We start from the raw sequence: 13,951 nt of genomic DNA, 5'->3' as shown, positions 1-13,951 counted from the left end.
GGATAGTTCTCCAAGCAGGTTCACACATTTCTGTTACCTCCACTGTAACCATTGCTTGGGTTCCAGTGGGATGGAAAGATGCCAACACTCTTCCTTTCACCATTAGCCATGTTTCCTCGAAACCTTTGTGAAAGGGAACATTTGCCCCTTGTTGGGGAGCATTCTGGAATATTCTGCCAGGTGTACCTTTGACATTTCAGCATCCCCACAGATCTCTCGCTTTGTCTCCAGGAGAAGAGGTCGGTGCTGGTCATCCTGTGGATCTTGGCCTTTCTAGCGGGGAACACCCTCTATGTACTCTACACATTCAGTTCCCAGCAGCTGTATAACAGGTGAGCAGAGGAGTCTGACCCTCAGTGGGAAAGTGGGGAGCTTTGTTGCACTTGGGACCCACAGCCCCTTCATTGGAGAATGATATAGTAGCCCTCAGTCACACTGTAACCTTCAGATCCTACCCTGTTGTTAAGTACACACATGCCTTGAGCAGAATTCTTGAGCAGAAATAGAATGCAAGCTGCATGTATAATTTTGCATTTTCTACTGACCACCTAGTGCACGAGGGGAAAGGACTAGCCAGTGACGGTCTCTAGTACAGGGTTGAAACTCAAGCCAAGCTTTCAGATTATGTCCATCTGTTTTCAAAATGGGCTTTGAGGAGTAAGCAGTTTCACCACTTTCTGGGGCCACCCAAAGTTGCATAAAAGCAATTTGGAGAATTCGTTCCAAGGCATCAACATGCCGCTCACACGCTGCATTAGTTGCCCGGCCCAGAAGATCAAGGTCCTGGTGGAGGGTAAAGGAGATGGAGTTTCCCAGAACCTTGGATGAATTTCCAGCTCGTGCCATTTTCTGGGCATGATCACATTCACAGGCTCAGACCTCTGCGCCCTCATCAGACCAGGGCTGAGTCAAACTGGCAGCACATGAAGAGAAAGAGAGTGGCTTGGGGAAAAGCAATAGAGCTCCTTTTTGATGTCAGTGGTCTAGAGTGTGTTTGTGATACCAACAGCCGTTATCTTACTTTGCTTTCCAAGTGAGCAGGGTATTGCTGTTGCCATTTTACAGGTAAGGAAACTGAGGCTTAATGAAACCCTTTTTAGTGAACCTTAGTCCCGGTAGGTGAAAGCAAGTTTGAATCATCCCAAGATTTGAAGTCTGATGACCAGCGTCAGAAGGTCATAGTCCTGCCACATACCAGCTTGTGCCCTTTGGCAAATAGTGGAACCTTTTTGAACCTCCCCTAGTTTCTGCGTTTGTGAAACTGGAAGCAAGTTAATTGCTGCTTTACCCACCTGAACAGGCTAATGATTAGAGAGGCCAAATATTAGAATATGCAGAAACTACTGGGCAAACTGTGCAACATTTGATATGTCCTAATCATGTCATGATGTTATTGTTTTATGATGAATTACTGTACCTTTTGGTGGTGGTGGCTACTGGGGTGGAAAACTGACAATAAAATGTATCCGTCCATTAAAGTTCATAGTGTATCTTAGAAATAAGTGGATGTAGTGATCAATCTGTGGAAAAACACTTTGGCATCTTTCCGGCGTCAAAGCCAACAGAAAAACACAAAGATGATGAAGTAAAACCCAGGTAGGTGAATGTAACAGATTGGTGTCTCTGGGATAAAATGGAAAGTGGATGGCACATCTTCATTTTTTTGCCATCAGAGATGCATGCATAATAAGAGAAGCAGGGCGTGAAAGTCAGCCCGCCAGCCTGGGATATGCCCAGGGAGGGACAAACGCAGAGACGAAGAGAGGAGCCCAGGGCCACCCGCCTCTCCCCATATCGTAACCTGGGTGCGTCTCAGACTTGGAGACGAGGCATCCCATGGAGATGGGGCTCAGATGTGGAAGGACACTGACGGTATCATGAGAGATTGCCAAAATAGATTGTTTTCATTGATTTAGCCCATAGTCTAGCTCTTCAAAGATCTTTATTATAAATAGAAATCGATTTTTAAAAATAAAAGTAAGAAAACAGACCATTTGACTCCTAGAATGCTCTCATCAGGGGACCTCAGTTTGCACTGTTGTCTGCCAGCCCAGCAGAGTATGTGGGAAGAGTTTAGAAAGCACTCAGTCTGGGCTGTGTGCACTGTCTTCTGCTTTTTGGGGGACAGGCAAGACTCGGAGTGGCCTTTGCTTGGAGCCTCTAATCCAGCAGAAAGAAAAGCGAGGGGCCCAGCACAATTTGGGTGCTGGTTCCAATCCTAGTTCCACATTCTAGCTGAGATACTGTGGACTCCATGATGTCATAGAACTCCGGACTCCCCAGCTCAAAATGCGATAATCATAGTGTCTACCAATTAAAGCCCTTGGGAAGATGAAATGACTTGAGACACATACAGCAGGTGGAGTAGGGCCAGCATGATGTAAAGAACCAAGGTATTATTAACATGAACAATACCGTCATCTGCAGGGGTGACAGACAGCAGTGCTGCTCCACATGTGGGCCATGGACCAGGGTCAGTTTGAGAATGACTTTTTGTCTGTCTCCCGTGAGTGAAGTACAGAAGTTGAGTGTGAGGTTGCCTTACCTGGTCACGGATGGGTAAGAGGAATTACACACTCCAAGCAGCACTACTGTGGAGTAAGGACTGAGGGCGGTAATTGTAGCTAGCACACCTGGGTTCAAATCTACCACTGTTCCTTGTATTTGTAGGACTATGTGCATGTTCCTTTACCTTTCTGTGACTCCGTCTTCTCGTCTGCGAAATGGGTAGGTAACAGTGCCTGCCTCATAGAGATGTGGTTATCATTGTCAGTGCTGCTTGGCAGAGTCTGTAGTATGTCTATTACCTCATCGAATCCCACTAATAACCTGAGGACGGACAGAAAGATTCCCATTTTATTGATGAGAACACTGAGGCTTATAGAAAGAACATGATTTGCCTAGTGTTCAAAAAATGGAGAAGCCTGGATTCAAATTCAAGTCTGTCTGATACTCATGCCTGTATGCTTAGCATGCAATATGACTTTGGGCAACTTACCTTACCTCTCCAAGCTTTAGTGCCTCATTTATAAAGTGAGGGTAAGCAATGCTTACTGCATAGAACAATAAGATACAGTGAGTAAAGGGGTTAGCACACTGTCACACATCAAAACCTTTCTCCCTGCTTCTGTCTCTCCTTCCTTCATGGTGTTGGTCAGCTTTTTTTCCCTCCCTCCCTTCCTTCCAGTTTCTCTTGTGAAGCCTGTTGTGGACCCATAAAACTGGAGGGGACTTTAACTTATGATGTTCTAGGCCAAGCTCATCATTTAACTCTCAGGGGAACTGAGGCTCAGAGAGGTTAAGATAGCCACCCGAGGTCACACAGCAAGTTAGTAGCATATTCAGGAACAGAACACAGATGTCTGACTCGCAGTTTAGTGCTCTTTCTACAGGTAATATTTACAAGGCTGCCAGAGTGAGTAGAAGGAGCTGCCAAGGGCCAGTGATCCTAAATGAGCACTCTGACACTCTGACTCCTCCCCTAGCCTCATATTCCTGAAACCCAACCTGGAGACGCTAGACTTCTTCGACCTGCTGTGGATCGTGGGCATCGCAGACTTTGTGCTCAAGTACATCACCATCGCTCTCAAATGCCTCGTCGTGGCCCTGCCCAAGATCATCCTGGCCGTCAAGTCCAAGGTAGGCACAGGTGGCAGCCCCCATCACACCAATCATGCAGGGGTTCTGGTGCGCCTCCTGGAGAAAGAAAGGTTGGACTTGAGCAGAGCTGATGTCAGGTCATCAAATGAACAGAACTTGAGCTGGTAGATCCAGTAACCCACCTCTTATCGTTGCTTGAAGCTGCGCATCATTCTTTATTGTCATCACCCTCCTGTCACGTCTCTACTCTCCAAGTGCATTCATTTCCTAAGTTATTGTCCAAAGCTGGCCTTGATGCCGTTTTCATCTAAATTTCTCCTGAGAAGGGAAAAAAGCACATCAACATGCCCTGGGTCCTGCTTTTCCCAGGGAAGGGTGGCTCTCACAGGTCTCACTCTTCGTGGCTTCTGTGGCATGTTCTGTAGGGGTAACTGAGGCTCAGGAGGAAAGAACTCTGTGATCTATGAGTGATGCCTGCCATGGCTGGAGGAAGAGAACTGGTGACAAGGATTCTTTGCAGTGTCATCTCAGGGAAAGGTCTGCAGCAGGTGTTGGTATGAAGAGATCTTGGGGGATAATCATTGTAATTCAGAGAACTGGGCACTGTTAGGAAGAGACATCATCATTAGGTCAGAAAGCTCAAAATTTGTCCCAGGCCTTGGTTGGCAGAAGAACAAGTTGGAATTGACCATTCGTTTTCAGTGACAGCTGGTCAAATCACTGGCCAGGTGTGTAGGAAAAACACACTGTTGTGTTTCTCCTGTACACACACATGCTCACTACCTCTGACACCAGACATGCGGGTTTTCCACACATCATGTAATTCTCTGACACCAGCTGGGTGTCCAGCAGTTTATCTAGTTCTGACACCATCCACCTCAAGATAGTATCAGATCCCACGGGAGAAGGGCTTAGTCCCACCAGATGTCTCCTGTCCCTTCAGATGGCCAGTCCCAAGCCCCAGGTTGTCACCTGTGCTTCTCATCAACCAGCCACAAAACAGAGTTCCACGACTCCCTCCTTGGGTTCAGTTACTTCTAGATGCCCTGAGCCTTTTCCTTCATAGCATTTGTGACACTTTGTGGAAGGCAGGAGATGTGAATCCAGGCATGTGAGGAAGCTGGCTCAACACTGACAGCCTGGAATAACAGTGGCTTGCAATTATTGAGCACCGACTGTGAACCTGAGACTGTGCTGTGCTTAGTCACTTAGTCGTGTCCGACTCTTTGCAGCCCCATGGACTATAGCCCGCTAGGCTCCTCTGTCCAGGGAATTTTCCAGGCAAGGATACTGAAGTGGGTTGCCATGCCCTCCTCCAGGGGATCTTCCCAATCCAGGGCTTGAACCCAGGTCTCCCACATTGCAGGCAGATTCTTTACCATCTGAGCCACCAGGGAAGCCCAACAATACTGGAGTTGGTAACCTATCCCTTCTTCAGGGGATCTTCCTGACCCAGGAATCAAATTGGGGTCTAAGAGCACTTTATGTATGAATTCCTTTTGTAGCCTCTTCAATTCCTCCCAGGGAGATACTATTTCTCTCATTGGTGATGAGACGGAAGGACAAGCAGCTGTTATGTGGTAAGGATTGGGACTCCAGCCCAGAACTTCAGCTTCAGGGCCCAAGCTCTGCCTCAAAGTAGCTAGGGGAGGAAGATAAGGAAAACAGGCAGAGGATGGTCTCTCATCACCTAATACCTTCTGCTTCTTGCTAGATTCTTTTCTATGTCTTGACTTGTGTAAGGCTCTCAGCACCCCTCTGAGAGAGAGAGAGAGAGAGAGAGATTATGATCAACTCTTGCCAGATGAAAAGCTGAGTATAGTCACCCCTCAGTATCTGTGACGGGTTGGTTCCCGGATTTTCCTCAGATAGCAGAATCCGTGGATGCTCAAGCCACTTACAGTTGTCCTCCTGCATCCATGGTCCCACATCCTTAGATTTTCTATGTGAGATTGGCTGAATCCACAGACGAGGAACCTGTGCTTCCTCTAGACCAGACCCTACTTCTTTCATTTCTTTCCATACACCAGCTAGTCCCAATCTGACATGTGGCAGATGCTCTTATCCCATTTTCCACATGAGAAACCTTCAACACAGAGATGCTAAGTAACTAACCCATACAGCTTCCAGAACCGGCTCTGTGCTACCCTTTCTCCTACCCACTGATCCTTCTATATCAAAGACCTTTTTCCTTTCTTGTCTCAACCAATTCACGCTCCTCCTGCAGATCACAGCCTCTTAGACATCCGCCTGCCCTTTGGATGAGGGATGGAGCCCCTGCTGGGGCTGTCCTAACGCCTTGTTCTCCCCCGTTCCAGCACTCACCACTCTGACCGTAATTGCTTGTTTAATTGTCTGCCTGCTCTGCTCAACTGTAACCTCTGTGACAACAGGAAATGAATGCATTTGGTTTCTTTGTTGATAGATCACCAGCATCTGATATGCACTCAGAAATGTTCATTGTATGTAGATATGCAGAGTAGATGGATGGATGAATGGCTATATAGGTAAATGGATGAATTGAATCTATAGCTGGAAAGGTTGGTGGATATGTGGAGAGATGGATAGTCAAGTGATTGTGTGGATAGATGGATGGATGGATATTTGGATGTTGGATGGATATGTGAATGGATGGATGGATATTTAGATGATGGATGGAGATTTGAATGGATAGATGGATGGAGATTTAGATGGATGGATGGATGGATATTTGGATGGAGATTTAGAAGGATGGACAGACAGGTAGGTAGATGGATGGGTGAGTTGATGAGTTGATAGTCTAGCTAGCTACACTGATTCTCATCACCTCCTCTTGTAACTGCAGTGAGAGCTTAGACTCCGTTGTCAGCTCAGCTCATACTTCTCATGTCTGGTAGATGTCCAGACACCCTGTTGTGAAAACACCAAAATCTGCAAGGCAAAGTAGTACTCACTTCCCTGTGCTAGAAAGGAACACGCAGGGGCCTTCAAAAACTACAGCCGCCAGACCAATAGTAATACATACAACTTAAACATTGCTGAGCAACCACCAGGAACCAGGCCGTGTTTAAGTTAAGCACTGCCGTTTGTTCAAGAACAGTTGCTAAATGCCAGCTGTGTGCCAGGCACTGTTCTAAGCACAGGGGTGTATCAGTGAACAAAGTAGACAAAAATCCACATGCTCATGGAGTTGATAGTCTGCTGAAGACATTGTCTTGTTTAATCTTAACAATCCTGGTAGGTCGATACTGTTTATATCTCCTTGCATGCACGGAGCAGACACTGAGTTAAATAACTTGCCGGAGATTGCAAACCCCAGTATAATAATGCCCATGGCAGTAGGAGCAGCTGATGCGGAGTCAGGCCTTCATGTGGGCCAGGCCTGGCTCTAATTCATTTTCCTCTGACATCTGTTCTAGAAGGCAAGTGCTGTTGTTTTGTGGGTTTTTAAAAATTGAGGTAAAATTCACATAACATAAAATTAACCAGTAATTATTTAAAAGTGTGTGATTCAGTGACATTCAGTACATTCACTGGCAACCATCATCTCTATCTAATTTTAAGACATTTTCATCACCCCAGAAGGAAACCTCATACGCATTCAGTCACTCCTCATTCCCTCTGACAACCACCAATCTGCTTTGTGTCTGTATGTATTTACCTTTTCTGGGCATTTCATATAAATGGAATCATACATTTTGTGACCTTTTATGTCTGGCTTATTTCCCTTAGCATCTTATTTTCAAGATTCATCCACATTGTAACAGATGTCAGCACTTCATTTCTTTTTATGGTTGAATAATATTCCATTGTGTGTAGAGACCAGCGTTTGTTTATCCATTCATCTATTGACAGACATTCAGGGTGCTTCGACTTTTTGGCTATCAGGAATAGTGGTGCTTTGAACATTTGTGCAGAAGGATCTCTCTAAACAGTTTTTCTGGGTAATACTTAAGAGTGGAATGGCTGGGTCATATGGTAATTCTGTGTTTAACTTTTTGAAGAACCGCCACACTATGTCCCATAGCGGCTATACCATTTTACGTTCCCAGCAGGTGCTAGTTTTATCCCTGTTTTCCAGAGGAAAAAACAAACCCAGTGAGAGGTTAAGAGGAGGCCCAAGGTCACGCAGCTTATATATGGCTGTGTGGGGATTTGAACTCAGGCAGTCTGATTCCAGGATCGCTCTGAATCATTAGACCACACTCCCTCCCAGGGAAGTTCTCTGCATTTGCCTGGGGAAATTCCTGTGTTGACTGAGGAATGATGTCCCCATACACCATCTCTAGAAAATCCCCCCAAGGTTCAAGCAAAGTTTTCTTCACTTCCTTCTTCTTTGACGGGCACTGCTGGGGGTCAGGGGGCGGGGATTGGATTCGGCACCCCTTCTCTGCACCGCCGAGGTGTGGGCGACAGTTATTAATGCCTCCCTGGCAACTATCCAACTCCCTTTTTCTGATTATTATTATTTTATTCGGCGAGATTAATGTGCCAGGTCAGAGCAGAATCCAGCCTGTAAGGAGTGATGTGAATAGTCTCCTCAAGATAAATTGCAGGCTTGGAAAAGGTTCGCAGCCTTTCCTTGCTTGTCTGAGTGCTCTCCCGAATCCTCATCAATCCTTGTCTGGGCAGAAGAAAAGGATGGGTCTTCATTTGCAGCTGGTGAGGGGAGGGGAAGGCACACATCTGTCAGGGACCCTAATGGCTCACAACACAGATGCTCTTTCCTGCACCTCCACGCCGTCCACTGAGAGCGTGGGTTGGTTTTTAATATTATAATCATTGTATTGGAAGGGCTTCTGGAATTTGGATTTGCCTGATGGCCCCACGGTCCCTGATGTGTGAGGCCGGATGAGCCACTGATCCCCCCACATGCCTCCAGACACCAGAGAGTCTGTCCAGGATCTTTTCACACCTGGGCCTCCCAGGATCTCCAGGCTCATTGGCCACCCAAGAAGGGAGGTGGGGTTAACAATGATGACCACCCATCTGTAACCTCAGCCCCAAACCATCACCCTGGCCGGCTGACTAGAGCAGCCACTTACCATCGTAAATCTAGATAACTTATACAACCCATACATCTAGGCCCTGCCCAGTCAGACTGCCACCCACTTCTCTGACCTCATCAGCCATGACCTTCTCCTCTCCCTTGCTCACCCTGGGCCAGCCAGCACCTTCCCTCTCAGGCCCTTTGCACTTAACTGCTCCCTCTGCCTGTGGAGGTTTTTCCCTATGTTTCCATGGCTGTCCCATTCCCATCATTCAAGTGTCACTCCACTGTAACTTCCTCTGAGAGTCTGTCACCTCCCTGACCACTCTGTTCAGAGTGGTGGTCCCCGGCCTGCATTATCCCATCACCATTCTATTTCTTCCTGTAGCATGTACCAGTATCTGAAATGACTGAATTGTGTTTATTTTTTTACCTCTGCTACTCGAGTATAGACTCACAAGGACGAGGACTATCAGGTCTGTCTTGATGCAGGAAACACACCTTGGGTATTATGGGCTGAATGAAGAGCCTCATGTTAAATTCCTATTGGGAGGTTAAAACCAGGTCTGCTGCTTCCCCCACGTAGAGTTCTTTTCAACCACCTCCCCTTTCTGTCTTCAGTCCCACTGCCATATTTGGAACTTATTTGCTTAAAGAGGCAGTGCTAGACCTTGAGAATATAAAAATGAGTAAGACACCTTCCTTGCCTTCATGCACTCCCTTATTCTCTGCGAGTAAAACTTGCTTTTGTGTTAACCTAACCCAAACCTAGTTACCAGCTTCTCAGGTGGCACTAGTGGTAAATTACTCACCTGCCAATACAAGAGATGTAAGAGACCCAGATTTGATCCCTGGGTTGAGAAGATCCCCTGGAGGAGGGCATGGCAACCCACTCTAATATGCTTGCCTGGAGAATTTCATTGACAGAGGAAGCTGGTGGGCTACAGTCCATGGGGTCGCGGAGTTGGACATGACTGAAGCGACTTCATGCATGGGTAGAGGAAGTACTTGCAGAACTGACATCTACTGACAGCTGAGTCAGTGCTGAGCTGATGAGAAGTTGTAGGGTCAGCAAACCTGGATTCCAATCCTGATTTCCAGACACTTACTGCCTATGCAACCTTGGACGGGTGACCTCACTCTTTGGAGCCTTCAGCTTCCTCATGTCTGAAATGGTCATTTTTATCCCGTTAAGGTTATCAGAAGGTAGAAGAGTGGGTATCCAGTTGCTGGATGGTTAATAGGACTAGCTATGTCAGAAACGAGGAAAAGTTTAGCCAAGCTCTTTCTCCAAAGAACACAGCACGTGACCAACTTCCTGTCTTTTCCCATCAGAACAGGAAAGAGAAAGCCCTTCCCGTGTCTGAAATCATCATAACCGACTCCTAGTGCAGTCTGGATAGCCAGCCCCCGGATAAGAGGTTTCCAGAGGGCAAGATTCCACGAGCTTTCAGCCTGGTGGTTTGTCTCTAAGTACAGGGGAGAGCCCACAAGAGCAGGAAAGGTGCTTTTCTTGGATGTGAGAGACGAGAGGATTCATGAGGCTTTTGGTGCCATTAAAATCCTCTGTTTTCTGGGCCCTGAACCCAGCACTTTTGCTTTCAGAGTGGTTTCCCATTGATTGAATCACCTTCCCTCCTGGAGGTCAATCATTCCCCTCCACTCCCCTCCTAAGCAGACGCAGGTCTCCACCAGGGCAGGGCTGGGTTCCTAGGTCTCAGCTGTGGTTCTCACAGTACATGATTCTGTGTATGAAAGTGCAGAACTTCTCGATGAGCCAGATGTACTTGGCCCAGCTGCCCACACAGCTGGGCTAGAAGGGGTTCCCAACTAGGGGGACATTTGGTCATTTCTGGAGATTTTTTAAAAAATATTTATTAATTTGGCTACATTGGGTCTTAGTTGCAGCATGCAGGGTCTTTCATTGGGGTGCACAGATTCTCTAGTTGTGGCCCATGGGCTCCGGAGCTCTCAGCCTCAGTAGTTGTGGTGCGTGGGATTCGTTGCTCCATGGCATGTGGGATCTTAGTTCCCTGACCAGGGATTGAACGCACGTACCCTGCATCGCAAGGCAGATTCATAACCAGTGAACCACCAGGGAAGTCCCTCGGGAGACATCTCTGATTGTTATAATGGAGTTGGGCGGGGGGATGGTATTGACATTCAGTAGGTAGAGAGCAAAGATGCTGCTCAGCATTCTACAGAGCACAGGACAATGCCCTGAGACCAAGGATTATCCAGTCCCCAGTGTTGAGTGCCAGGGTTGAGAAACCCTGGGTTAAATGTTCATTTTATGGACTGAAATGTGTCCCTTCACTAAATCCATATATTGAAGTCCGAAGCCCTAGTACATCAGAATGTGGCTGTATTTGGATAGAGTCTTTAAATAGGTAATGAAGTTAAAATGAAGCCATTATGGTGGGCCCTAGTCTAATATGACCAGTGTCCTTATAAAAAGGCAATTAGGACCCAGACACACACAGAGGAAAGACAACATAGAGACACAGGAAGGTGACGGCCATCTATAAGCCAAGGAGAGAGGCAGGAAGCAGGCCTTGCCCTTACAGCCCTCAAAAGGCACCAACCCTGCTCACACCCTGATCTCAGACTGCTGGCCTCCAGAACTGTAAGAAAATAAATTTCTGTTGTATAAGCCCTCCATCTTTGTTATGGCAGCCCTAGGAAATTAATACACCTACAGACCAGTTTATCTGTCATTCTGAGTCCTTTTGAGAATGTTTTTTCCATCTATTCAGATGGCTCTCAACTTTTCCCCCATTCCTCTCATTATTGAGGACACCATTTTTTAAATGGGTTATATAATCATAGAGTTCAGAAGTCAAAACAATATATGGTGAAAAGTCTCCTTCCCTCTCCATCCCCCAGACACCCATTTCTCCTCCTGGGAAATAATCATACAATCCTTGAATCTTTTTATAGCTACTCTGCCACATGCAAGCTGACCAATGTGTATGTTCTTCCTACTTTATATATGCACACAGTAATATTCTTTTTCTTAAACTTGGGGGTACAGCCAGTTAACAATGTTGTGATAGTTTCAGGTGGACAGCAAAGGGACTCAGCCATACATATACATGTGTCCATTCTCCCCCAAACTCCCCTCCCATCCAGGCTGCCTCAGAACACTGAGCAGACTTCCCTGTGCTGTACAGTAGGTCCTTGTTGGTTATCCTTTTTAAATATAGCAGTGTGTACATGCCCATTCCAAACTCCCTAACTATCCCTTCCCGTCATCCTCCCCCCTGGCAACCATAAGTTCATTCTCTAATGAACCACAAGTTCATTCTTCAAACAGTTATATTCTATACATAGCTCCCACCTTGCTTTTCAAAACAACTACACTATCTGTGTTGGAGATTGTTATAGACAAATACAAATGGAGAACACAGCACAATGGTTAAAAGCCAGACTGTCTGGGTTCAACTCCTGTTTGAGAAGCCCTCTGCCATTTACCAGCTGTATCACCCTGCAGACTTTCACTTCCTCAACTGTAAAATGAGATCACAGTAGTCCCTACCCTTGTTAGTTTTCAACTGTTGCCTAAGAAATTACCACCAACTCAGTGGCTGAAAAACACCCATTTGTTAGTTCACAGTTCTGTAGGTCAGAAGCCAGGTGGGCTTGACCATGTTCTCTGTATAGGGTCACATGAGGTCAGAGTCAACGTGTTGGCCAGGCTGTGCTCCTGTTGGAGGTTCTGCAGAATTGACTTCCAGTCTTATTTAGTTATTGGCAGAACAAGGTTCTATGTGATTATAGTACTGAGATCCCCATTTTCTTCCTGGCTCTTGGCTGGGGATCACCCTCAACTCCCAGAAACCACATTCTGGGCTATTCCCATGGCCTCCTATATCTTCAAGCCAGAATGGAATCCTTCTTGTGCTTCGTGTATCTGTAACTTACCCTTCTGCCTTCAAAGGGCTCGTGTGATTAGAGTAGACCTAACCTCAGATACAGAGAAGGCAATGGCACCCCACTCCAGTACTCTTGCCTGGAAAATCCCATTGATGGAGGACCCTGGTAGGCTGCAGTCCATGGGGTCACTAAGAGTCGGACACGACTGAACGATTTCACTTTAACTTTTCATTTCTATGCATTGGAGAAGGAAATGGCAACCCACTCCAGTGTTCTTGCCTGGAGAATCCCAGGGACGGAGGAGCCTGGTGGGCTGCCATCTATGGGGTCGCACAGAGTCGGACACCACTGAAGCAACTTAGCAGTAGCAGCAGCAACCTCAGATATGCAGATGACACCACCCTTACGGCAGAAAGTGAAGAGGAACTAAAAAGCCTCTTGATGAAGGTGAAAGAGGAGAGTGAAAAAGTTGGCTTAAAACTCAACATTCAGAAAACGAAGATCATGACATCTGATCCCATCACTTCATGGGAAATGATGGGGAAACAGTGGAAACAGTGTCAGACTTTAATTTTTTGGGCTCCCAAATCACTGCAGATGGTGATTGCAGCCATGAAATTAAAAGACGCTTACTCCTTGGAAGAAAAGTTATGACCAACCTAGATAGCATATTGAAAAGCAGAGACATCACTTTGCCAACAAAGGTCCATCTAGTCAAGGCTATGGTTTTTCCAGTGGTCATGTATGGATGTGAGAGTTGGACTGTGAAGAAGGCTGAGCGCCGAAGAATTGATGTTTTTGAACCGTGGTGTTGGAGAAGACTCTTGAGAGTCCCTTGGACTGCAAGGAGATCCAATCAGTCCATTCTGAAGGAGATCAGCCCTGGGATTTCTTTGGAAGGAATGATGCTAAAGCTGAAACTCCAGTACTTTGGCCACCTCATGCGAAGAGTTGACTCATTGGAAAAGACTCTGATGCCGAAGGGATTGGGAGCAGGAGGAGAAAGGGACGACAGAGGATGAGATGGCTGGATGGCATCACTGACTCGATGGACGTGAGTCTGAGTGAACTCTGGGAGTTGGTGATGGACAGGGAGGCCTGGCGTGCTGTAGTTCATGGGGTCACAAAGAGTCGGACACGACTGAGCGACTGAACTGAACTGAACAGGACCTCTAGGACCCTGATTAACTTCACTGACCCTCAACATCCCCTTCTTAAAAATGGGAGTATCAGGATTTACCTCACAACCCTGTTGTGAGGGATAATTAAAATAACACAGGTCAAGTGATTGCTGGCTAGTTATTCTTTTTTAAGTATAGTTATTTACAATATTGTATTAGGTTTTAGGTGTACAGCAAAGCGATTTGGCTGTACATATATGTACATTGTTGTTGCTGTTGTTCATTCTCTCAGTCGTGTCCAACTCTTTGAGACCCTATGGACTGCAGCACACCAGGCTTCCCTGTCCTTCACTATCTCCTGGAGCTTGCTCAAACTCATGTCCAT

The 13,951-nt window shown here is 46.5% G+C and overlaps 1 protein-coding gene across 2 annotated transcripts in view; it reads left to right on the top strand.

Moving 5' to 3' along the window:
• RNFT2 (ring finger protein, transmembrane 2) overlaps positions 1-13,951 on the top strand; it is a 62,804-nt gene that overhangs the window by 16,229 nt on the left and 32,624 nt on the right. For both annotated transcript variants that reach the window (XM_010828552.1, XM_010828553.1), the window contains exons 6-7: positions 232-332; positions 3,486-3,639. In XM_010828552.1, coding sequence (XP_010826854.1) covers positions 232-332; positions 3,486-3,639 — 255 coding nt within the window. The remainder of the gene's footprint in view (positions 1-231; positions 333-3,485; positions 3,640-13,951) is intronic.

Source organism: Bison bison, unplaced genomic scaffold, assembly GCF_000754665.1.
Source record: "Bison bison bison isolate TAMUID 2011002044 unplaced genomic scaffold, Bison_UMD1.0 scf7180017864495, whole genome shotgun sequence".
NCBI classification, from domain to species: domain Eukaryota; kingdom Metazoa; phylum Chordata; class Mammalia; order Artiodactyla; family Bovidae; genus Bison; species Bison bison.
The sequence above is the reverse complement of the archived record's forward strand: the minus strand, read 5'-3'. Positions and strand labels throughout refer to the sequence as shown.